This window comes from Ixodes scapularis, unplaced genomic scaffold (genome assembly GCF_016920785.2).
Source record: "Ixodes scapularis isolate PalLabHiFi unplaced genomic scaffold, ASM1692078v2 PGA_scaffold6__148_contigs__length_123643588, whole genome shotgun sequence".
NCBI lineage: Eukaryota > Metazoa > Arthropoda > Arachnida > Ixodida > Ixodidae > Ixodes > Ixodes scapularis.
Genome location: NW_024609881.1, coordinates 18,661,298 through 18,686,643, shown reverse-complemented (window position 1 = coordinate 18,686,643; position 25,346 = coordinate 18,661,298). Strand labels below are relative to the sequence as shown.

Here is a 25,346-nt window from a genome sequence, read left to right as displayed (position 1 = left end):
ATGACTTTTTTTCTAGGGAGTTTGCGAGTCGTATATTAAACATATGCCTTTAGCATGTGCACTGCACGGCACCGTGAAGGCGAACATGACTATGACTTTCCCCGTTTTTCAAGTAGCGACTCACCTGAGGGGCCGTAGCGAGCGGAGCAACCTGAAGACACGAAGGATGCCAAAGATTCTCGGGCTTCCATCGGCAACGAAGGTGAGGAAAAAGTCGACGAGGGAGATGGTAACTAGCACTCCGTCCATCTTGTTCCAGCCGCTCTTGAAGTACGCCTTGTCCCCGTACCAGAGGCCCTTGGCGATCACCTGGACGCACAATGAAACATCTAGCTTCACAATGAACGGTCAGAAGGCAAATGGAGGCAAAAATGTACCGCAGAAGGCTGTCCCCAGAGCGCACGCCGTGCAGTCCAAGGACGCTGTCAGGGGTACTCACTTCCGTTGAAAACTATGCGGAGAGCAAGTCGTCTGCTTCTTGCGCAGGTGATGTGGTGACGTCAGAAAGACGCCCAGCTATGATTGGCTCTGACTGAAGGACAGTGGGTCGACCTCAAGGCAAGCTGCCTTGAGGTCTACCCACTATTCCTCATTCAGAACCAATCAGAGCTCGGAGTTTTAACGTCCCCACAACCTTCCTGCAAAAAGGCAGACAAACTTGCGCTCCGCATAAGGTCTCTTCGTGTCAGATAGTGCAATGATGGTCTGGGTAATACGTTATATATTTATGTAAAAACTATATGTGAATTCTTTGTGTTTAGGAGAGTCATTCAGCAGTATTTGAGCGCTGTAGCTAACTTTTTCTCGGAGATGTTAAATTTCGAGGTATGTAGTTTGCCAAGGATTCACAATCGCAGTTTGCACAGCCGTCAATGTCACACCAAAGCATGCACGTAGTAATAATTTGTATATTTATATTTTGATAAAGGTTTACAGCAAGTACACAAAATAAAAATTACAATAAAAATTTTAGATGTAAATAAGGCTATGAAACACGTGAGGTCAACACGTTAGAGAGACATTCACGAATCATTTACAGATAAACTACTGTATATAAAATGGCGCAAAAGGTATCAAAATAAGCATCCTTAAATGCATTTTCTGAACACATAAAAACTATATTCTTAGCCATTAATGTAGGTATGTTATTATATCAGAAACGCAACTGATGTCTCTAACTTGTGACAAAAATGCGCGTCAATATAAAAACAAAATCTATCTTTTATTTAGTTTGAACTCTCCTCAATCGTCTGCAGTATCTTGGGCTAACTTGTGATTACAAAACACTGAGCAATATATGACCTCCAAAAAAGAAACACGACAACAAACCTACACTCACATTGAACTGCTTCTCTTCGTTATAAAGGCCTAGTCGCACGAGGTCAGCTCCAAAGCGACATTTTTTTAGAACCGAGAAGGTCTCCTCTGCACAATGGTACTTCTCTATAGTAGGGTATAGAAAGTCATTCTTTCCCTAGTTTATTTCTATAGCTAAAGGTCCCTCCCACTTTCCCTTTTAAAACGCGTCCGAATTGAGTGTTTTTTCGGAGCGCTGTAAAATGCTGCGCATGACGCATCTTTTTGAGGGGGATGGGTTTAATTGTTTTCGATGGTGCCCGCTGTGTTTCTAATTGAAGTGATACACTAAAATCCATTAATTTCAAAGTAAATTACTACAAATATTTATCAACCCAATTATATCATACGCTTTTCTTTTCCTAAATTTGCACTTTTGCAGAGACCAATAATATACAACCCTTTTTTCTGTGCGATGCGTGTTTTTCACGGCAACGATTTGGCCCGTGTTTCGAAAAACACGCCTGTATACGTATAGACCGACACGCGGAGCTGCTCTGTTTACCAACACAGCCGGAAGGCCGCGCATGCGCGGTAGCTATGTGGGCAAAAGCAACCCGGCCCTCCGTGTTTTCGCCATTGCGTCGTGTGGCGTGCGCTCGTTGTTGACGTTGCAGGGACGCTTCTAGCTTTATTTGTGAGTCGTATTTCCTGGCAACGTATGTCGTATGCTATGCCCGACTATTTGAGCTCGCTACCCGAGCCTGAACGGTGGCGGTATCGAAACAAACTGTGCGTGGACGGCGTTGCCTACGAGGATTCGTACGCCGTAAACAAGGCCTGCTGAACTTCCGACGTAAAGTTGCTGCCACTGAAGTGGACGGCTCACGTCGTCATTTATTTAGTTTTTTCGCCAAGCCAGTTCACTGTGACACGGAGCAGGCGTACATGTCTTTCGAGGCCTACGATTACTTCGAGTTGGTTTCCGCACTGCCGGCGGGATCAGCAGACTGTGGGTCTGCGGAAGTGTATTTATTAATTAAATAAATACACACAGCGTCTTCAAGTTAAGATATGCTATTTTCCCTACTCTCATGACCACAAAGCAGGACAAACAGTAACGATTTTTCCGTTCTGCAGTCTTGGTGGTAACACGTTACAAGTAACGACGTTACCAGGAACGCGTTACTTTTTTTAGTAACGTAGTAACCTACTCGTTACTTTTTCGACACAGTAACGGGTAACGCACTTACGTTACTATTTCAAGTGACGTACTTATGTTACTCGTTACTACAATTACACTTCAAGTTTTTCCGTGTTTTTAGGCGTCAAGCCATGGTTTTCTTTGCGTTTTTTTCTCGGCAGTATTTAGGTGAAACCGTAAAAAGAGATAAAGTAATTATCTTCTTTTTCTGCATAAACATAATGTTTTTTTGATATATGAGCTTATGCATACCTGTATCGTCAAATAAAACGTGTTAAATCATAATTTAAAAAGTAACGCAAGCAACGTGCGTTACTTTTTATTGGTAGCGGTAACGCGTTCCTTTTATTTTTAGGCAACGTTGCTCAGTAACGCGTACCTTTGATTTGCAAGTAACAAGTAACGTATTTCGTTTTTTTTTTTTTTTTTTTTGGTAACGCCTACAACACTGTTGTTCTGTCGCCGATCCCCTTCTGCTGGGTAGCACGAGCGTAGCGAGCCTCCGACGAGCACTTGGCCGGTGCTTTGTGCGCGAACACCGTGGGAACAAAATCCGGGTGGTCTCGATCAGAGGACGGTTTCCCTGTACATAAGCAAGCCTTGGGACGGAGATTGAAATGGAAGCCGCACTTGCCTCCAAGAAAGTGCTTGCCGCACAAACGCGCGAGGCGACCATAATTTTCGATCCACGGATATTATCCACCTTCTATGCCTTTCAGAGTCTGCCGGGAACCTGTAGAAGCTCACTCCGCTACTTTTCTTGTAGATTTCGGTGAGATTAACGGCAACACAGCTTCGCGGCATGCTGAAATACTATGACGCCCATGCGAAACGTGCGCCCTTTTGCCCACACCCCTCGGCTCCGGCGCGATCGCAGCGCCGCCGCAGCGCCGTGACGTCAAGCCCGCGTGTCGGTCTATAGGTATATAGCTAAGTGCTTTTCTAAAATACATCCCTTTCATATCGTATATATTTTACATAAATATACAAAATATTGCCCGGACTATGATTGTATGAACTGTCATGGAAACAAAAAACGACAAAACCCTCGTAGTTATCAACTTCTATCTGTATTTCATTGTACTGTCCGCATCCATACTTAGAAATGGTAATCTGGCTTGTTAGCCGTCACAAAATGTTGAACACCAAGATGCCGGCTCTCCAGATACTACTTCCTGGTCTTGCTTTCGCGGTGACAGACCTTCTTTGTGTGCGGGTTTCACAGTAATGAGTTGTGCATACAGTTCTCAACTGTCGGCAGTAGCGTCATCCGCCGAGAGTCCCAGATTGCTGGGGAGGCTTTTATAAACACAAATCAACGGGCATATAATACTTAAAGTATCGCCATACAGTTCCTTTCCAATTTTTTTTTTGTAACAAATAATTAAAATATTTCATTGAATAAAAAAAAAAGTTGACAAGCAATAGACCCGTTCCAAAAGTCTATCGAGCGACACTGGTGGCCGCCATATTTTGGGCATCGTTCCCCGCACAAAGCGTTCGGTTAGTACCTAGTACGCGCCGAACGCTGGCGTATATCTCGTGTCCAATGCGTGCTCAAAGTGGATGCCCGAAATGTGTCAACCTCGGAGAAGCAACAGGAGGGCGTGCACTTTTGAATAAGGTCTGTTGCTCAACTTCAACAGGTCGGGGCTAGACAACCACGCCTAACTTATGGTCTACTCTCACGTTCCTCCAGAGAACGAACCCTTTCGGTTTGTTTTTTCGGAACCACCGATCTCAGCGTTAACGATTTGCCGCTCTCCACTCCCGGTTTTACGCTCCTCCTCCCGTGGACGAAGAATAGAACCTTTCCGAAATTCAGTGTTATCTCGTGGCCGAAATGGCGGTTTAACTTTTGCCATACTAATGGCGGCAATGAACCTGTAGCCCGCAGTATTTTATCGGGCACCGTCACTTTCGCAAGTCAACGGCAAACGAGAATGTGCTTTTCACTGTACAGTTCTTTCTCGATCATCTTTTTCAGTGTCGATGGCCACAAAGATGCAACCAGCCAGAACGAAGCGCCAACCCAAATGAAGGCCTTGATAAAGTTCTATACATCAAGAAGCTTTGAAGTCGATTCTGTGCTACTAACAGATTGACTGGGCCCGCGTTATAGGAATGTACGCTTACGCAGCTCCTGCATTCAATTCCTGCTTCGCATCGTGCTAACGTCTCGAATGTATAGGCCTCGAATCCTCAGCGTAGGAGTGTCTTCAACATGTTCCTTCATTAGTAAACAGAAGGCCGCCATAAGTACGGCACATATGGCATTTTTCAGAGAATGATGATAGTGATCCAAGTGTCCGGTTTGAATTTCGGAAAGGGTCTATTCAGAACTTTAAACCAGGTGAACCCCCGTCTCGCGGAAACGACGAGAAGGAGAGTAGCGACGAACCTATCACGTAGGTGCAGCAAAAACTGTCACGGCTTAGAGGACGGAACGAAAAACAGATGCAAGTTATTAAACGGACGAGGTCGGCGTTTCTTTTGGTGCACTCACTTTAACTAGCATCTCAAATGCAAATACGACGGTGAAGGTGTAGTTGGCGGCGATGAGCAGTTCCCTCTCCAGGCTCTTGGGTGGAATGTTGGGCCTCTCCATGGCCAGCGTGATGCAGTTGAGCGCGATGAACACCAGGACTGTGTAGTCGAACCACCTGCCGTCCGTCAGGCGGTTGCAGTAGATGCGCATCCTGAGGTGAGTGAGGTCGCGGCACTCAGAAGTACAAAATGGTCGATGACATGGTGGTCATAATCCTCAATGCAAGTAAACGAGGGTCAAATAAAGTACGTTAATGGCATTCAATGCAAGCGCATATCAAATGACACCTGTTTGATAGAGTTACTAACACTCTAAAAACTATGACACCCTTTCGGGTGTGAACGAGTTTATGGCAGGTCTAACACCGAAATGGTGTTACAGTAACACCCTTAGGGTGATGGTTTTCAGGACTGTGGTGCTGTTAACACCCTATTAGTAGGGAGCTGACGACCTTAGCAGCACTCTAGAGAGATTCCTAGCATTCCAGAGATACGTTTACGAGCAACTCGCAGCGTATACTAAGTCATCACATGTACAAGAACAATAAATACAGATTCAAAGAAGCACGCATCAGACCAGAATCGGAAGCCGGTCGACTATTTCAACGCCTTATGCACTGGAAAACGTAAAGACACAATTCGCAGGTGGTCACGAAGGTTACAAGAATGTTGATTTGGTTTCGTCAGTATTTCAGATAAGACGTAATATCTCTAAGTCTAAAGAAGGTATCTTTACAAGTAAAAATATTAGTGGGAACAACAGTTACTTGATGTGTTCACGAACCAAACATTCACTAAAACCATCTGAAGCGGATGTAAGGTTGCTTCATAGTACACAATATTATTGCAATGGACGACCACAGGAAGAAGGAGTCGACAGGACAACGCGCCCTGTCCTGTCTACTTCTTCCTGTTTTCGTCCATCGCGCTAATTTTGTGTACTATGTTTAACAACCGAGGCCATCAAATTATTTTGTGAAGGTTGCGTGGCCGCACTGTATCGCAGCACCCTTTTCAGAATTTGGTTTTACACTCTTAAAAAAAAAGTTTCCCACCAAAAAAGACTTCTTTTTACGATTACTAAAAAAGTGTATTATTCGAAATAAGGGTGCTGAAAGGATGTAGCCATATCCCTTGGACAGATTTTCACTTCGTTAAAACTGTGAAGCAAATTTAACGTGAACACTTGAAGTAGCAACCTCAGGTACCACAATCCTCTTTGTTAAAACGTTCGCCTCGCACGGTCGCACGTGACACGAAGCGCATGCGGAGATGAGTTGTGTAAATATGTGCGAGCCAGTAATGCTCCGAAGCAGCACTCACTTGCTTTCCGGTGGGAAGATGAATAGCGAGTGGTTGTCCCGGTTCTCGAAGCACCACCTCCACCACTGAGGTTCGAAGAACCAGCATAACTGAAAGCAAGAGAGACACAGCGATTATCGTTCAGCTTCTCAACCACGTCACATACATGACTCTGGCACTGCACAATATTTTACTGTATGCCATTTTATTGGATTGCAAGGCGCCTGGTGTTGACATTTCTAGATTTGATTCCCATAAAAATGGCAGCCTTGTGCAACGACCTGACAGTTCCGAGTTAATTTCCTCATGTTGTTAACCGCAGATTGTACCAACAAGGACTCAAGAAAAGGCGAGTGAATATAAGGCAGATCTTTTTTTTTTTTTTTGGTATGTTTTTAGTTATGCTGTCGATGCATTGTGAAATCGACCCGTCACACAACACCTTAGCCCTCGACCACCTTGTGAATTGCAAAACGTTTGCCAGTGCAAAACTTATGGTAGTCAAACTTAATTTCAGAAAGGGGCTATCAACGTTAAACAATAAAAGAAAAATGGACATTCTAAGACGTGTACTGGCCATTGAAGAGGTGTGTTGGTGAAAAAGCTTAAATGTTTTTCAGCTTTTGACTAAAGATATTATAAGGGCAACTGTCTTGTTTGACTTGCTTTACTTCTGTATTAATTAACGGTTTCTCTTTTAAATATCGCAATATTCAATTTATTTTCATAAACGTCATTATATAGTCTCTGGCAATATATAGATCTCCGTAGGAAGCTTCGCTTTCAGCAGGCGATCGTTGACTTCTGTCATATTTGACTGAGTGGGCCGAAGTGGTCATCGAAAGTAGAAAAAAGGTCGCCCCGGAGACGAAGCTTAGACTGCAGGTTCTCTTAGGTGGGCCATCGACGAGAACGTCGGCGAGATTGCCTACCGGGGCGATTCGCCAGAGCCAGGATTTATCGCGGCGCTGATTAATCTGGGCGTTCGGCGATCTCGCCGACTTTCCTATGGAAGGTCCAACTAAAAGTCCTTTAGTCGGAACAGCGCTCCGGCCAGAACTTTATGCTTGAAAGCACGTGCAGTCTACGCGTGCAGGCAACGTTACTACATCAAAGCCAATTGACAAGTTTCTTAGAACACGTGGCGTCTTTCGTGGTACGTGCGCTTGGTGGCGCTCGCTACGCTATAAGCCAATGAACAGAAGCGGCGGAACCGTTGGTACGGTGGATACATATTGCCTGCGGATGGAAGTGATTCTATCGTGGTCTCTATGGTAAACATGAAGTTTGCGCAAACGTTTGAGGAAAAAAGCGTCATTCGAAAGCGGTCCTTCTCCATTGCCAGTGGAGGCTTGGCCGCTGGTGGCGCTAGGAACCCTATCTGCCCGAACCCTCTCGCCTGCAGGCAAATCAGAAGAACCGTTTTCGAACAACGCTCTTTCGAAGAGCATGTCGACCGATAGATCTAAAAGCGTCGCATGAAGGTAGCTTCACCAGGCCCGAAGTTGCACATGCTTGCTCACGTGAGTGGGGACGGCGACCAGCAACGCCTGCTAGACAAGGCCAAAGGGATTTTTTACATCAGCAACGGTAAGCCAGATTGGACTTGCGCGTACGGTTGGCTGGGAGTCGAGTCCCCCACTGATTTAACTCCCAGTCAAACGCTGACAGAGCACTATTTTCTATGGCCTGCGCTGTCCTATATTCGATAACGTAATAGCCCAGCGCAATGACCTTTTTCTCTAGAAGGCTCAAAGAAGACATACTTGCAATGGTGTATAGACCAGCGGGCCTGAGCCGTAAGGCACCGGTTTCACAGGAACCGTCTTGAAAATGTACAAAACTGTTTTTAATTTTATAAAATAAATATAAAAATACATACTCAAAAGTAACCTTACTAACATATTTCCTATACTCCTGGGCATGCTAGAGCAAGCTGTTATAGTTGTACGTTAATTTGTTAATTAGACAATAACGGAGTAAATATTCCCACGGGCTTGTTTTTTCTTCTTCAAAGTGTATGTAAATAAAGTGATAATTCTATAACAGGTATTCAGTATGATAAGAAAAAAAAAAGCTGGCGTATATATTTAAACAAATAAATTTAAAACAAATAAGTCTAAAACAAAAAATAATATTAAAGTCAAATCATGATCCATTCTACTCCGTAAAGGTGGATGATCAGCAAAACTAAAACACGAAATCGCAAATACTATGGTTGTGCTTCTGGAAAAAAATACGTGGACAGGGAGGTGTACACGACGTTTCGGGCGGACGCAAGAAACTTCGTGTGAGACCCGCCCCGAGGAGCCGGCGGAAAGTAGACACGCGCGACGGGACCGCCACCCCGCGGAAGGAAAAGAAACTAGGCGCGCAGGCGCTTGGAACGACGACAAAGAGAGGGCGGTGCGAGCGTAGACATGACCGACTTGGGTCGCACAGAGGCAAATCTTTAATAAACCTTTAATATCTACCTGAGAGTCTACTAATATTGAAAATAGTGCCTATCGATAACTAATCTACTGAAAATGTATATCGAAATGATGAGACGTATAAGCTTTTGAATAGAATGAAGCGATTTTGTATCGAATTCGGAACCTGAGTTTTTGTTGATGCACACGAAAAATTCACGGAACCCTAGCCCCCCCGTAAACAGCTTCACTGTAAAAGCCTTCTTCCACTTTTTTATTATAATGCTAAGTATCCTGTGTAAGATTGTCACCCTGTAACATTAATAATAAAAAAAGAAGCGCGTGGCAATATTTACTCGTAAATTGCGTAAGTAAATAATAAGCCAATGACTTTGATAGTTTGCCGTATAGACACTAAGTAACACGGGGAATATGTTAGCATAGGAGTTTTTGAGAACGTATCTTTAGATTTCTTGGAATACATGAAAAGGCAGTATTACCTTTGGCACGTGCACTGCCCTGTCTCCGAGCGCGAGCGCTGCGGCGGCTGCTGCCGCGTTTTCCACCTTGACGTGGAGGACGCTGCCCTCGACGTTAATCTTCTTGCCGGGCTTGGTCACGAGCGAGTTATGCCTGGTCTCCACGTAGCCCAGGCCGGAACTGCTCAGCGAGTTGTGTCGACTGACGATGACACTGCCACCACCTGCGACGCGCAGCGGTTCGGGTTAAACGCTGAAGCACGTTCTCTAATGAAACATCAATCGATGAAAACTTCATCACGCGTGAGGACAAACACATTGTTTATTGGGCTGAGAAAGATGAGCGCAGCGAGAGAGACACAGAGCTTGTCGGATACTCTTTAAGAGTTAGCTCTTGCTACCCGGTTTTTTCTGCGCATGTTCATGTTAGGGGCAAGGTAGCTTTTGAGATTTAGGGTTAATCTACGCACATCTTCTAAGAAAAACAAAAAGAAATAACAAAAAAAAACTCCAAATTAAATTGGTGTGCGTCCGATTTCCTTATTTAAAAAGGGACCAAAGATCCCGATACGCCCGTTTTTCTGTGATTCGGCGAAGAAACCAGAGGGCCCCGTCGGACGTGTGACAACAGAGCCGTTCACACTGAGAGAGTTTGGCCAATGGGCGGAGCGTGTTGCCCGCTAGAACTAGCGAATTTCGGAATAACACAAAAGGGCGTTACTTTCTTTGTCTCGTTTATTCCCGAGAAATCGCATAGACTTCCTATGAGTCAGAGCCACAAAATGGCGGACGGAAGTAGTCATCCCACGTTTGTCAGACTACGGTGCTGCCTTTGCGAGGCTGTCGAAATCTCCTTATCAAGGCCAAACTTCCTCAGTATAAACGGCTCTGTGCGACAACCTTGAGAGCCCAGATTGAAGAGAGGGTTTACCTCAAATTGTGGGGAGCCTTTTCAATGTAATGACGGACCCCTTCTGCGAAGATTAATCGCAACTGCGCATGCGCTGCGCTTTCGCGTGGCGAAGAGGAAAGCCGGCGGAAAAGCGGAGACGCCCGCAGCCGATAAACGCTTCCAGCGTTTATCGTCTGCAAGCTTGCAAACACAGCCCGTAAACCACGTGACCCGAATCGAGCAGTGGGGACTCTCCGCAACAAGGCCGGTTCACGCTGTACCGTTTCCTTACGTTGCGTAATGTTACGGGAGTTTACGTCTGCTTACGTTGAGAATCACCGGGACATCCGTGCCTTTTGCGAAGCGCCGCAATCAATTCAAGAAGCAGGTTTGCACTCGATATTCGAAGCATGGATGTGCCGGTGACTCGTAAGGTAAGAAACCGTAAGCAGACGCAGTTGTGTTAATGGGTCCATGTAGGCTACCTACGAGAACCAATCGCGAGTGATCACTTCTCGCGCGGCCAAATTGCCGACCAACGACGGACTGGCATTTTAATGTGTGCGCGGTTCGCGCTTTGTACAAATTTGTTATCGAGACAGAAATGAAGCTATGCAGTAAAGAACACGTTCTTGTTAGCCATTAATGCACATCAGTCCTAGTGTTTATTGAACGGAAGTTTCTAGACTGCCATTCGCATGGTAAAGTTTAGACTGCTACCTGAGGCACTCAAGGGCAATTAATTTCGAAAAGGGTCTTATCTTACCTAAGGGTAGACTTTTCAAAAGCACTATATTACACCATTACAATATTCACAAGTCCTCAGCCCATCGTGCGGTCTCCTCAGCCCAGCACGAGCACGAGCTTCGAAAAACGGGCAATTGACGCGCCATACGCTCGAACACTGAAAATGAAAGCGGCCAAGAGCCCTTTCTCGGAAAGGTCTGTAGAACTATAGACCTATAGAACTATAGACTTTGTAAATGATGGGATGATGTGTATACCTTTCCATAAAAGCTTATGGGGTCGCGTTGATTCCTGCGTTTCTGTGTTACGCACGAGCACTTTCTGGCTGGCCACAATTGCGAGCGAGCCAGAGTAGCGATGTGGGCGAGTTGGTTCATGCTTAGAAATAATGGAAACAGCGCGCAAACGACAAGGACGGGAGGAAAAGGAGTACACAGGACCAGCGCTCGTCCTGTGTACTCCTTTTCCTCCCGTCCTTGTCGTTTGCGCGCTGTTTCCATTATTTCTATGCGAGCGAGCGCTGGCTGGACTGTGATTTATGTAAACAGTGCAAAATAAAACGCTCCTAGCCGCCTCCAGGTTACTGATGACGATGCAGCTGGTGCGGCTGTCGCGCCCCCTTTCAGCTAGAATTTTTTTGCTATACTCCGCGACAACTTTTCTTGGCAATGCAGTGGAAGGTATGTCCCGCGTCCCCTCTCCCATTTTGAGTGTCCGCAGGCTCTCCTCCTCCCCCTTTCCCGGGAAGAGGAGGAAAGCCTGCGTACACTCAAAATGGGAGAGGGGACGCGGGACATACCTTCCACTGCATTGCCAAGAAAAGTTGTCGCGGAGTATAGTAAGTAATCCGAGTCCTTCTCAGTCATTTCCAAAAATAGTCGCCAAAACTTGCCCCAAAACGAAGTCCTCCTGGATTCCTTCCGATCGTCGAGATGTGACTGTCGTCAACACTGGGGTGCTGTGTTATTTGAGATCTTTCTCAAACAAATCCTTTTTGTATAACGCTGCACCGTTTGGTACATACAACATATCGTTCGAATATTAACACTCGTTAAATTGTATGTCTGAGTCCTGTCCATCGGTAAACACGTTATTTGAGCGTGTGAAATATGCATTCCTTTCGGCTATCTCCTGTTGTAAATTATTTTCGAGAGCTAAGCGCTTTGTCGTTTGACACGCGGCTGAGCGGGCGGCGCCGTCGAAACGTATCGTAAAAAACAAAACAAGAAATAACTTTCCGGTCGCATTGGCTCTGTCGCGCGCGTACCCAACGAAGATAACAACAAAAATCGTCTTTAATTGGCACCTAGGATAACGAATATCAAAATCACATATTTCAGATTGATGCGTCAAGTAGCCGCAACAGCACTTACAAAAGCGCGCTGAAGCCCCTCCCTCCGGCGCGTTCGTTGGAAGGATAAAATCATGACGTGTTATACGGAGATCTTAGCATTTCCGGGCCTTCCGCAAGCCTTACCCGAGCACTCAAAAACGATGAACGAGTTCCCTCACAAGCGGCAAGCTCAAGGCAGTTGACAACTTTGGCTAGGACGCCACACCCAGTGGTTGGTTTCTTAGAGCGCAGCTCTTAGGCGCTCGTTTCCGGCTTGAGCGGTGTCGCAGTCGGTGTCGGTGTCGGCGTCGGCGTAACCGCGCGGTGCATCATGGGTAAATTTCCCCGCTAAATTTAGCAAAAAAGTTTCCAGCTAAATTTAGCGGAAAAAGGTTCCCGCTAGACTTAGCAGAAAATTTCCCGCTAAGTTTAGCAAAAAAATTTTCCCGCTAAATTTAGCGGGAAACATTTTCGGTAAATTTAGCGGAAAAAATACCCCGCTAAATTTAGCAGAAAAAATTTCCCACTAAATTTACCGAAAAAATGTTTCCGCTAAACTTAGCAGAAAAAATTCCCCGCTAAATTTAGCAGAATTTTCATTTACATGGGAGGCGAGCAGGAGAGGAGGAGGGGCATAGCCTCCTTTTCGTACTATCCGCTCCTCCGCCTCAAGGGCTGCGCTCTAATTCGGCGTTACAGGGGATTGTAAACGTCCTTCATTTTTTTAGTTTTTTCACGTGAGAAAAATACGTTAGCATTTACCTCTAACTCGTTTTTTTTTCAAAAACATCTTCAGTTTCCCTTTAGGTTAACAGACGACGCTACGACATAATCGGACCAATCAAACAGTGTCTAAAGCGCACCGTCATAGTGTTCGTCCTGTTCCTGTACGTGTTCCATCATCGCTGAATCAATCATTAACAAAAAGACCCCGTGACTTGCGCTTTTGACATTGGTCCCATTAGCTCGCAGCGTCGGCTTCGCCTGGCCTTACGCTGAAACAAAGTGTAGTCTAAAGTGGGGCATGACTTTAAACCTTGACGTACCGCTGTGTTGACTCTGCAGTGAGTTCTGCCGACTCAGGGGTGTATATGACGTCATCATGCGACCGGCGTCACCCCCGGCAAAAGTTGGCGACTGCGGGTAGCTCGGTTCCTGCTTCTCCTCCGCGCAGGTGGCAGTGGCGTTGTTCTGCTTGGGCAGGACGTTTGGCCGCTTGTGGTGATTGTTAACCCTGTGGTGATGATGATGGTGATGGTGATGATGGTGATGGTGGTGTTGGTGAGGCTGGCTGTTGTTGTTGTTGTTGAAAGTCGTTTCGTTCTGTCTAGAGTTGTTGAGGTTCGGCAGCATTCCGCCGTTGCAATGACTGTGGTCAGAGGCTGAGGCACTTGGGCCGCTGCAAAATAAAAGAAAGAAAAAAAAGATCAGTTTCACTTTTCGGATAAAAAAATTTGGACAAATAATAATAAGTAAGATAGCTGAATATTCATGATCGCAAACTGTAGGGGAGCGAGTGAGCAAAAAACTGCGCTCCTTTAATGTCTCAGACATGACTCAGCTTTTGTATTGCACCAGCTTTATTTGTTCCTCTCTGCCTCATCAGCCCGATCACCCGGGGCCAGCTTTCTGATCTATGCGAGCACCTCTCCTGGCAGCTAACTCACTCGCAAAAGAGATTTCTAGTCTTGTGCAAAAAGTGAATTTGGAGTTCGAAGCGAATAGCGGTTTTGGCCGATTATTTACGATTCGAATATTGAATAGTTTTCCCACACATTTTGTACCATAGCATAATGCTTAGACGAAAACCCAGCTAAACTCGTAAAGGTTGTTCCACTTGTTCATTTATAAGCTAAGTTTAATCATCTATATTTATGAACTGTGACCTCAGAAGTGAAAACAGCGCAAAAATTCGACAAAGGACGAGTGAAAGAAGTGCACGGACAAAGAGCTGAACGAACAGTGCTTTGTCGGTGTACTTCTTTCATTCGTCCTTTGTAAAATGTTTGCGTTGTTTTCACGTTTGAAGCTGTTCAACCAACTCACCCAACTCTTACCGCCTTGTTGACCTCAGAAGGTCTGATGGCTTGGGATGACAAGTAAAAGACGGATTTGACATAAAATGAATCCCATAGAGATGGCGAACTATACCCAATTGAGTGAATTTATAGATCTTGCAATATGAAACATTCTGTCTTTAATCTCGAGTTAAAAAGAAAGAGTTGTGCGTGGTGAACGCAGGTTGCAAGGGAATCTCTGCCTAACAGATATTCTTGCATAACAGACAGTTTAATTTTGAAACTTTTACTACAATGCAGATATACACATTCACAAAGTTTTCATATTAATTCAAACACAGCCGGCACGCGTGCACCGTCCCGCTTTGAATGTATGCCTTTCTTTGAAGCACGCTATAGGAACCGTGCGGATCTAATTCAAGCCCCGACCAGGGCGCCCCTAGCGGCAAACGGGTCCGTTGCATCGGGCATCTTCTGCCAGTCGCTGCGTTGGTTGTGCGTTGTAGTGGGTTAGCGCTGTAATTTCTGAGATGGCTATTCCGCACCAAGAAAGCCGCAACAATTGCTGCGTGGTCGGCAAGATCGCGCACGGCATGAAGTGATATCGTCCCTTCGAAGCCGTACGAGGCGGAGTACTGCGCGACCTGGCTACGACTTGTGCGGCTATACAGGTAAATGGTGTTTCTTACCTTCCAGTTCGCGCTTTGTTTAAGCTGCTGACGAATAATACAATTAACTTTTTTCTCTTCTAGCGACGATGGAGCAGTATCGACACCGACGGCAAACTCTAAAGTATGCAGCAAATACTTCACCGGAATCTAGAAGCGGAATGCGGTCGCCCTCCTAAGCCTACCGTTAGATGCTTCCATCAGCCTACAGGAAGATAGTAAAGAGAATCGCGGAACGGCGCGAAAAAAAAAATCGCCCAGTTATTGTCAAGCTGATTCAGAAATAAACGTACATAATTACCGCAGTCCACTCAACGCCAACAAAAATATTTTGTGGGTGCGCTTAATGTTGTTTGCAGAGTACGGCGCTCCGTGACATCCACTTGTCCGTCGAAACGGACCTCCTTCACGTCGTACACGCGGCCAGATTCATGAAACAGTTTTCTCTCCGTCATATTGGCACCACGGAAGAAGCTTTCTGGATTCATAACCGCCTTAAACCCCGTCGTTATCACCCCGGGAACACTGTCCGCTGTGCTGCTAATCGCCACTGCTTCCCCCCGATGATTCTGCACCGGCTACCGAAGAAGCTTTCCGGATTCTTAGTCGCCCACTGTCCTCTGTGCTGTTCGTTGCTATTACTTCGCGATGATTCTGAGCCGGCGGCACCGACTTCCGAAGGAACTTTCCGAACTCGTAACTGCCTTAAATTCCGTCGTAATCACGACGGGGACACTGTCCGCCGTGCTGTTCGTCGCCATTGCTGCCCGATGCTCCTGCGGCGGCTACCGACATGTAGAGGTGGTCGCCTTTATTTATTACTTTTTTCTTGACCGACAGGACGGCATACCCCGCTCTGTTTTGTTTAGCCGCCTGACGGCACTTCGGTCGGGAGTGGGGAGGCGCTTTGGAAGTCGAGTGTCGCGTTTCAAGGGGTCCCGTGCCTTTACAAGTTGGAATTCTGCTTGTTTATGAGCTTTTCCCGGTATCGGGGAAATGGCCGCGGGCATTTCATGCGGAACCCCGGTTTTCGAACCCACGTGAAAACACTTAACTTGCCGACGAGAGGCTGCTGTCTCGGCGCCGCGTGCGTCTACCCATTGACCCTGAGACGCGAAGCCAGACGTAAGGGTTTGCCCGGGGAACCCACGGCCGAGACATTAACACGTCACCGGTCGCCAGGTCGTTTGCTGGGAAACAAAGTGCTTTAGAGCTCTTGAAGTCGTGTCTCGGAACTCTTCCGTGACGCCCGGGAACCAGGAGCTCCCTATATATTTTGCATATGCCTGGCGGTGGCCTTTTGCGGTGGCATTGACGTGCCCCAGCCGACATGTCTCGATGGTTCTTGCCGTCCGCGAATGTGTATCCTCCGTGGCCAGATAGGAAAGCCATAAGTCTTATTTTATCCTCGGCTTCTGAGAACCAAGGCTCGGCTTATGGTTCACTCCCGGAGCAATGACCTCTCGCCCGATTGGTCGAAAGTGCGCTGTGTGTAGGCGTTGTAGTTTGGTTCCTCTGGCCAATGGGACCAGGGTCGAACCCTGATTGGCCTACGCAGGTTCGAGCACGCTGCTTTAGACCCTGGTCGGACAGGGGAATCTTTGAGTTTTGGAACGGGCTCGTGAGCGACCCCACTGACGTTCAGCTCCCGCGGTGCGCCGCGTTACCTGTCGTGCGCGACAGCGTCTTCGTCTTCGCGTCTACAAGGTAGTCGCCGTCCTTACCGTGCGCGGTAGGGCCATCCGACGCCGAGGCGTCTGTGCAGTCTGTAAGCCGTGCGCGGCAGTTTATTACAGTTCCCACTTGCATTTTATGTAACTGTGTGATTCTTTTTTTTTTATCGAAGTAAAGTTTCGTTCATCTCGTTAACCCTCCGAGTTGTCGGTCGCCTCTGCATCACCACCAACGCATCCAGCCCTCCAGCAACTACCTTCATCCACGATCCCCCGGTCCTCGACGGCAACTTCAAGGTGGTCCATCGAGGTCGGGGAAAACAACCTATCATAACATCTACTCGCCAGGTCGCGGCGAACAATAGGCGACCGCCGCGACACGGCCGGCTTGCTCGCTTTCTATTGCGATATTCATACTTTCCCAAGTGTTCATCGCGGCGGGTTACCCCGTTGAGTGCGCTTCTTATCGAGCACCGATGTAATGCAGAGAAGCAACAACTGCGAAGCTCGTTTTCTCGGGTATTGCTTTTTCGCAGTGCACCCTTGCTCGGAAAGAAGCGCACTCAACGGGGCTAACGCGCTGCAATCAACACTCCGAAAAACGCGAAAAGTGCAAAGCTTCTCGAAGCGAATACCGAATAGTGTATTATTGAAAACTACTATCAGAAATTTTGAATATTCGAAAAACCGTAGAAATCACTCGATTACGAGACCAGCTACGCCGAGAATAAGTACTATCTAGCGTTTCAACCGACTTCTCTTAGGAGACGCAATCTTTAATTCTTGACAAACTAAACCTCCCCAATAAATAAAAAGGCACCGCTTCGAAATTACACTAATGCTGTTCGTTTCAATTAAAAATCAAGCCCCTTGACTCTTTTTCTGCATGCGGAATCTGACTTTAATACCGATTGCAAGGACGGAATTACGGCAGCCATTTGCGTACAGTTATAGCTACCCGTAGTTTCTTGTCCTTAAAGAGCCGGTCACGTGACCTCAAAGTACCTTTTGTGGGTGAGTTAACCACACACAGAGATAGTCGCGTTTCTCGGCAGACCAAAATAGGCCTCTGTGCGTCGTCGATGTCGTGCTACTCCTTGTATTTAAGGGGATTTTTATGTATTCAAAGTACCCACTGCCAGAGTTGAGCTAACATGTTACTGCTACTTTGTCGCGGTGCTCTTCCTCAAGTAAATGAGTGGCCACGGTTTCGCGCCGAAAAGTAGCTCTTGCCGCTTTGTTCTTAAAAGTTCATGGGAACGTTTACTGTTTAATGTTCCATGCGACAGCGACGCAAGCACACTCAGAATACTGCTTATACTGTTTGGTAAAAGCGGGTGCGCAAGCCCGACGTTGTCAACGTTGCTACCTTCTTTTAGTGATGCATCAAAATCTGCAGTTCTTACGAACCATTTACTCTCTATAATAGCTTAAATACAGTATTTCATCGGGCGTTTTGATAATGTTAATTTGGTGTAGCCTCCTTCCTTGTAATGAAGAAATGAGGCCTGACACAAAAGCGCGCGGCCTTTGGGATTTTGGCAACTCAGTTTGAGTTGATGAGAGATGAAAGTCACTGCATTGTATTGGACTGTATTATTGCATTCAATCGAGCTGCACCGATACCAGCTAGAATAATCAAGGTGTGCGAGCAACCCCTTCTTCCTCCATGGAACGCGAGGCATCGATTGGACATGAGGTAGAGCCGAAAGCTGTCGCAGCGCCCGTGATCAATCTGTCTTTTCTACTGTGGTAAGGTCAAAATTCTAGTATCTGGATAGGTGGATGCTAACGGATGTGCTTTTCATAAAGGTGGTAGCTCGCGCCACCTAGCCTAGAAATTAAAAACTAAAAATATGATTCCTCCCTTCGCTCTTCAAGCCAATTTGCTTCCCCTCTGCAATTCTGTAACTGTCGCCAGGCGGTGGGGGAAATCACCAGGACGACCTTCGGGGGATCTTCGATTCTTCTCGGTGGTGTAGTCTAGACAGCCGTCAAGACCCAAACAGCGACTCACCTCTGACCGGCGGTCACGTTGTTGAGCGGTGCTGGGCTCAGCTCCCGGTATCCGTCCAGGAGCGAGTCGTTGTCGGAGTCGGTCCGCAGCGCCGCGCTGCCAGAGCTGGCCCCGCTTCCCTGGCGGTGGAGTTTGATTAGGGGGCTTCCGGGGGGCGTCGGAGGGGAACCCTGATGGGACGGGAGGAGGGACACACGCACCAAAGGCCAGGGCCTCCGTTCAGTAGGGCCTCTGCTCGGCCGGATAGGGTTGCTGCTCGGCGCCAGGACCGCGTCCGGCCATTCGCCGAAGGCGTCCGTCCCTCCCGAGTAGGGTAATAGTGGGGAAATGGGAAAGGGCAAGGAGCCGAACAGCCTACGCTTCGTTTTCCCACAAGTCAGAGCGCGGCCAACGGCTATACTGACTGTAAGTCCGGCCAGAGAGGACGCTAAAATCCGATCGAGTCAATTAAGTATTGCCAAAACCGCTTCGTCACTGCGCTAGTTGTCTTTGTGGATTGGCTATCACGCACACGCACACAAAAAACACGCAAAAAAACAGGATATATCTCCTTAAGTGTGTATGATTTGGTCAGTCGATGACTTTTGGCACCGCTTGATTGAACCCGTTGGCTCTTAGCATCTATTGCGCTCTGACTTATGGTAGAACGACGTATAGAGAACAAGGCCGTAATCGTGGATTCTTGACGTCACCAAACGAAGGCCAGTGCGACTCGTACGCATTACGTGAGGGTGTACTATGAAATCAAAATAACGTCGAATGCGTTATTTTGATTTTGCAATAAATTAATTATATTACGTAACGCGCTACCTCTCGACGGAAAATAAGAGGATCACCGATGAAAAACAGTGATTCAGGGTAGGTGGTTTCTCGCGTGAAACGTATCGGGGAAACAAAAGGGCTGGTAAAAACTGTGATTTTTTGGGAGAGCAATTCAAAGGCTAACCGTGGTTGATGATCTATGCAAATTACGCTGCATAACCCGGTTAAAAAGATGCGATACATATGACCTGACATATAATATTTTAGAGCAAATGGGGCCAGGACACGGTGTACATGTCGCCACATATGTATAAACATGTGAGGGCGGAAATGGAGGCATATACTTTAGCCTCTATTTGGCGGACCCAGATATGTACATTTTAACATCGGGAAGATATTGCGGACACATGCAGTCTAATTGAGATTATTGCAACATCTCTGATATCTGCTATTTTCCTAGGCTGAGTCGAGAACGATAAGAATCCGAACTGGAAGAGAAAGGAGCGAAAAGACAAAAGGCAACGTTTAAGAAAAGGGTAAGTCTACACCAGCTCGCCCGCACCATCGCTCTTATACCTGTCTAATTTTAGCATATATCTGTATCTGGTATATTTCTACGTGTTCAGATACTGCCTTTCTGTAAGGCTGAACACAGATAGGTCACGGGGGCTGCGTGATCGTTTGGCTGACACTCTCGTTCGATTGGTGAGGGTAGCGGACTGACGCTTGCGCACCACTCGTGTCCTGCTCGAGTCCCGCGCTGGCCAACGGTAGGTCACGTAAAAAAATAATCCAACTCTAGGGCCTCGCTATGCAGGAGCATAGCCTCCAATATACTGACAAAGCCGGGCAGATCGCCACAAGAAGCGGCCGCCGAAGTGGGAAAGGTGGAGCGGCAGACAACGGAGGAAGGCAGAACCACGTGACTGGCGCCCCACTGCAGCGAGATGCCGAAACACACTTCTCCCGAGCGAAAACGTGCGTTTTGGGTCCTCGCAAAAGCTGTGCGCTGCCGTCCAGGTTCCCCGAGAAATGGTTCTTCGATGCTCTGCGCTACCAGATCCTCGCGCTCCAAATCTGCGACCGGGCACTCTATGGCTCCGTCGTCCAACTGCCAGGCTTTGCGAGTATAGAGGAGGCTAGGCGTTGAATGCACGTCGGGATAAAAGGATGGCGGAAAAGAGGCGGAATGTAAGACCCACAGTGTGTTGTGAAATTATTTGCCGTTGTTGTCATTCGCGCAGCGGCTGCTTGATTCTTTTTGTCTTCGTGGCTCAATGTGATTTTTTTTTTCTCAGTATTCTGGACCGAAAACGGCGTATCTAAGCCTTTGCTACGAAAATATTGTAAATATTTTGGACGTGCCTGAAATAAATAAACGCCATCGTGGTGTGGTCAATGTAGTCTAAATACTTATGGCAAAGTAAATGATTGGAAATCAGGTATTTGAATACTTCTTCCGAAGGCGTACGCAGGTAGAGTTCTCACTTACCGAAACCAAAATAGTTATAGAAGTTTCGCGCAGTATCATGGTCTATTACTGTACGGACCAGAACTGAGGGAGAGGAGTAGATGAGGGTGTGCCGAGCTCTCGTTGAAATGAAATGCGGGTAGACGCAGAACTAAGCTGCCTTTGCCTCTACTCGCCGTTTGATCACTAAAACCAGTCGCCAGCTAGACGCTGGCGTTCGACTTTCGAACGCGTTCAAACAGTGACTAGACACAAAGGCAGCTAGCTTTTTGTCTTCAGTGCCAGTTTTGTACAGGGTGTCTCCAAATAGCGGCCAGGCTCTTCAAATCGACCGCGAAATTCGGTTTCTTAACCTATCGCACTACAATTTTGTGCAGCGTCGCCCACAGGTGGTGCATTTTTTAAAATAAAATTTGCAAAGAGCGAATTTACCTGAGGAAAAAGTAAAGAAAGAAAAAGGCTTAACTCATATGGAAACGCACCGAAGTCACCACTCTTCAAACAATGTGGCGCCCTAATGTTTGAAGACCGGTGGAATCACTGCGTTTCTATGGCAGTTAAGCCTTTTTCTTCTTTTTTTTTTTTTTTAGGCTTTCCTCGGGTAAGTTTGTTCTTTCCAAACAAAATCGTAGCGTGATAGGTTAAGAAACCGATTTTTAGGTTCGATATAAAGAGCATGGCCGCTATTTGACACACCCTGTGCATTCGAGGACGCTTCGGCGTCTTGTGAGCTTCGAACGTGCGCGCGCAGCCAAAGGGCGGAAGCCAACGAGCCAACGTTACTACAGCCGGTACACTAACGCTTCGATGCCCCTTTGTACGCTGTGAATATATCGGGTTCCTAACGTGTCGCGCTAGGATCTGCTACGGAGGTGCCCGATGGTGGTGAAACCTTTCACTAAAATTGTGGAAAGATCGGCTCACCTGACTGAATCACCAAACAAAAAAAAAATTGTATGTTTTCCCTTTACCTTGCATGTACACTTAAATAATATATTGTGCCGCCGTGGCGATTATTAGGGCCAAATAAAGTGAAGAATGTGTGAGCCAATTGTATTTTGTTTCATTTCCTGATTTTTGAGTTGTGATATGTGCCAGAATAACCTAGAATGATTTTTTGAGGATTTTTTTTACAGAAAAGGCTTAGCGATAAGTTTTTTCTGATAAAACAAGTTTTTATTTTTTCTCTTTTGGCTCCGGACGTTTCATGTATTCATACCTGTGTTGTAGGCGCTACCGAAAAAAAAAGGGAAAAGAGAAGAAATACCTTACTTTTTACTTCCAAATAAAAGGAATGCGTTACCGACCAACGTTACCTCAAAATAAAAAGAATCCGTTACCGTTAGCGATAAAAAGCAACGCACGTTACTTTTGCGTTACTTTTTCAATTATGAATGAACACGTTTTACTCGTTTGACGTTACAGGTATGCATAAGTGCCATAATTTCAGAAATATTATGTCCATCCAGAAACTGAACATAATTACCTTATCTTTTGTACGGTTCACCTACATACTCACTAGACAAATCGCAAAAAAGGCACGAAAAAACTTTAAAAATTGTATAGCTTGATGCTTAGAAACGCGAAAAAAAAAATTGAAGTGTAATTTCTTTAAGCAACGTTATAACGCTACTGGAAAAAGTCACGTATTACCGGTAATGCCGTCACTTGTAGCTTGTTAAGGCCAACTCTCAATTAATGACTGAACCACATTTGGGCACCTCTGTAATGAATTCCTGCGCAATACGTTGAGAAATAGATATTTGCGAACCGTCCAAAGTGGGATCGACGCGTTAGTGGAGATGCAGTGTAGAGTACCTCAGTTGTGAAACTCCCGCGGAAGGTGGTATCCCCCCTCACTTGATCCGTTCAGTCCAACTCCCGTTGTTTGAAGCGCCATCTAGATTTTAATTTCAAAACTTTGTGTTCCATAGACCCTTTCCGGAATTCAGTCTGGCCACTTTGATCACTATCATCATCATCTCAAAAGGGCATATGTGCTATACTAATGGCGGCCTTCTGATTACAAATGAAGGAAGAAGTTGAAGATGCTCCTAAGCAGATGATTTGATGCCTTTACATTCTCGACGTTAGCGCGACGTGAAGCAGGAATTGGACGCAAGAGCTGCGTAAGCGTTCAATCCTAACTCGGTCCCAGTCAATCTGTTAGTAGCACTCACTCGGCTTCAAAGCACCTTGATGTATAGGACTCTATCAAGGCGCCTATATGGGTTGGCGCTTCGTTCCGACTGGCTGGATTATTTTTGCCATCGACACTAAAAGAGATTGAAAAATAATTGTATTGGAGTGCACATTTTCGTTTACCGTTGACCTTTAAGTGACGGTGCCCCATTAAATACTGCAGACCACAGGTTCATTGCCGCCATTAGTATAGTAAAAGATAAACCGCCATTTGAGACACCAGATGTCACTGAATTCCGGAAAGGGTCTATTGAGTCCGGTGAAGCGCCATCTAGATGCTGTCCTCCGAAACATGCATATTTCAAAGAATACATTACAGATACCATAGCAACCGTCCCCCAAGAACGGTGGCGCGTGAAACGACGCGAGGCGGGCCGTGGGGGAAGAGAGGGGTACAGCTCGTGGAAGTAGTGTCTAGGGGCAGTTCTGTAACTGACTTAGTCTAATAACGATGCAACAAGCGCACGTTGGAGGTCGGCTATTGGAATGAGGCACCCTGCCGCTTTTATCATGTCAGTGCCCACTGTCCCATTCAGTTCAGACGTCATTTCCTGTTTGCATAAACAAATACCACCAAAACTGGTGTGATACTAATTGCTTCGACGTTAAATTAGTTTTGTGGGAAAGAACCTTTTGTTTCTCATTAAACAAATAGTGATAACGAAAGAAAAATGCTCTAGGAGGCGTGTGCAGCTAAACGTATTGGAACATTGCGTGTTTTTCATTTTTTTTATTAATGGACACCAAAATTGTTTGTAAAATAAAGTATCAAGATTCACGGACGTTTAAGCGTGAGACTTTGGGAGAAGGTAACGAATAAAGTGCAAAATAAATGACTCGAAGAAAATGAATACAACCACAAAGTATGCGAGGGCAGTAACTGTTTTAGCCAGGTACAAAACTATTTTTTTATGTGTTTTCAAAATTTATAGGGGTATGTGGGCCTGGATTTAAAATAAAAAAGGCTTTCGTAAAACGGTAGGACTGGACGTAAGTTAAAGAGACTGTTAAATATTACCCGGGTTCATTGCTACGGCACAAAGAAATCATGAAGACCGACTGTTCCTGGTAATGGTTTAGTGGTGACTGACTTTGCGATCGAACGAATGACAAAAGCGTTGTATACTGCTTGCTCTCTCTTATCGCCTTCCTTACTCTCGCTGTTGAAGATTCAACAGGCTGCCCGACCAGGGCGTTCCGTATATAAAGCTGCTAGTAAAGATATGGTAATGCTGATAAGACTTGTTCATCAGATTATCTTCAAGTATGCCTCCCATTGTCTTGCTACAATCCTAGCTCATGGTATACCTTTTCCTAGACACCGGTCTGATAGAACGAGCTGCGTACATGCTCGTCGATTTTCCACCTGGGTTAGTATCATAATCTGTAGTCGGAAGTTCACAAATAATCTTGTTACTGATTCTGTGTTCTTTTTTTTCTTCGTCCTATAACATCTTACTAGTATGCTCATGAAACAGTAACTGTTTTTCTTGAAATAAAGCGTACCTGTGTTTGGCACGAGTTTTGCGTGAATTTTTAGAGCTGTGAACTTGTTCGTGCTCCTAAGAGCACGCAATGCGTTTCTTCTTTGCTTGTTCTGTCTTACCGTTGATGGAAGTTGCTTCATTCTTCGTTTTATATGTTTCTTTTTGGGTTTATGTTTTCTTATCTGTCGACTTTGCTTTTTCCTTGATGGACTTGTGAATACTGTGAAACCCTTAATGCTCGCCAGCCCGTAATTTTCGCGAACTTCACGAATTGAAAATTTCGCGAAATTTAAGGGCACGCGGAAATTTTGGTCCTTAAGAGTTTGAATGCATGTGTCTGGAATTCGCGAAATTTAGTGGCCGCAATTCTGTTTTCTCTGACCGATTCGCGAAAAATAGGGGCCGCGGAAATAAAGGGTTTTACAGTATCGCTTTCTATCGGCACGGTGTACGAGCTGGATCAGTTTTTCTTACGCTTGCGGCTGCATTGCTTTTTGTTCCTTCTTTTTTGGTCGTAGTCCGCCGACTTTTCTGTATTGAGTAGAAGGTTGAGTGTTGGTAAAAGTTTGCTTCTTCCATCAAGAGGGAGTGTGCTTATCATTTAATATCTCAGACTGCGACTCGGCCTGAAGATTGCTTCGAACCCGGGGGGGCAGGGGGGGGAGGGGGGGGGGGGAGTTTTCTACAGGACTTGTTTGCAATCTACGTCAAAAACTCCCGTTTTATCATGGCTTGACTCGTTTTCAACAGTCTTGTCCAGTCACGGTGTAGTATACCTTAGAATTTAAGTTCATTTTATGTAACTAGATTACGTTTGTTGAGAGAAAAATCGCTACT

The 25,346-nt window shown here is 46.0% G+C and overlaps 1 protein-coding gene across 1 annotated transcript in view; it reads right to left on the bottom strand.

Moving 5' to 3' along the window:
* The window catches only part of LOC8040860 (voltage-dependent T-type calcium channel subunit alpha-1H), a 138,807-nt gene that overhangs the window by 32,900 nt on the left and 80,561 nt on the right, over positions 1-25,346 (bottom strand). Inside the window, exons 19-24 of the mRNA XM_029978421.4 lie at positions 18,588-18,757; positions 13,258-13,610; positions 9,261-9,463; positions 6,371-6,459; positions 5,007-5,199; positions 125-309 (exon numbers count right to left, since the gene is read on the bottom strand). Of these exons, the coding sequence (XP_029834281.2) occupies positions 125-309; positions 5,007-5,199; positions 6,371-6,459; positions 9,261-9,463; positions 13,258-13,610; positions 18,588-18,757 (1,193 nt within the window). The remainder of the gene's footprint in view (positions 1-124; positions 310-5,006; positions 5,200-6,370; positions 6,460-9,260; positions 9,464-13,257; positions 13,611-18,587; positions 18,758-25,346) is intronic.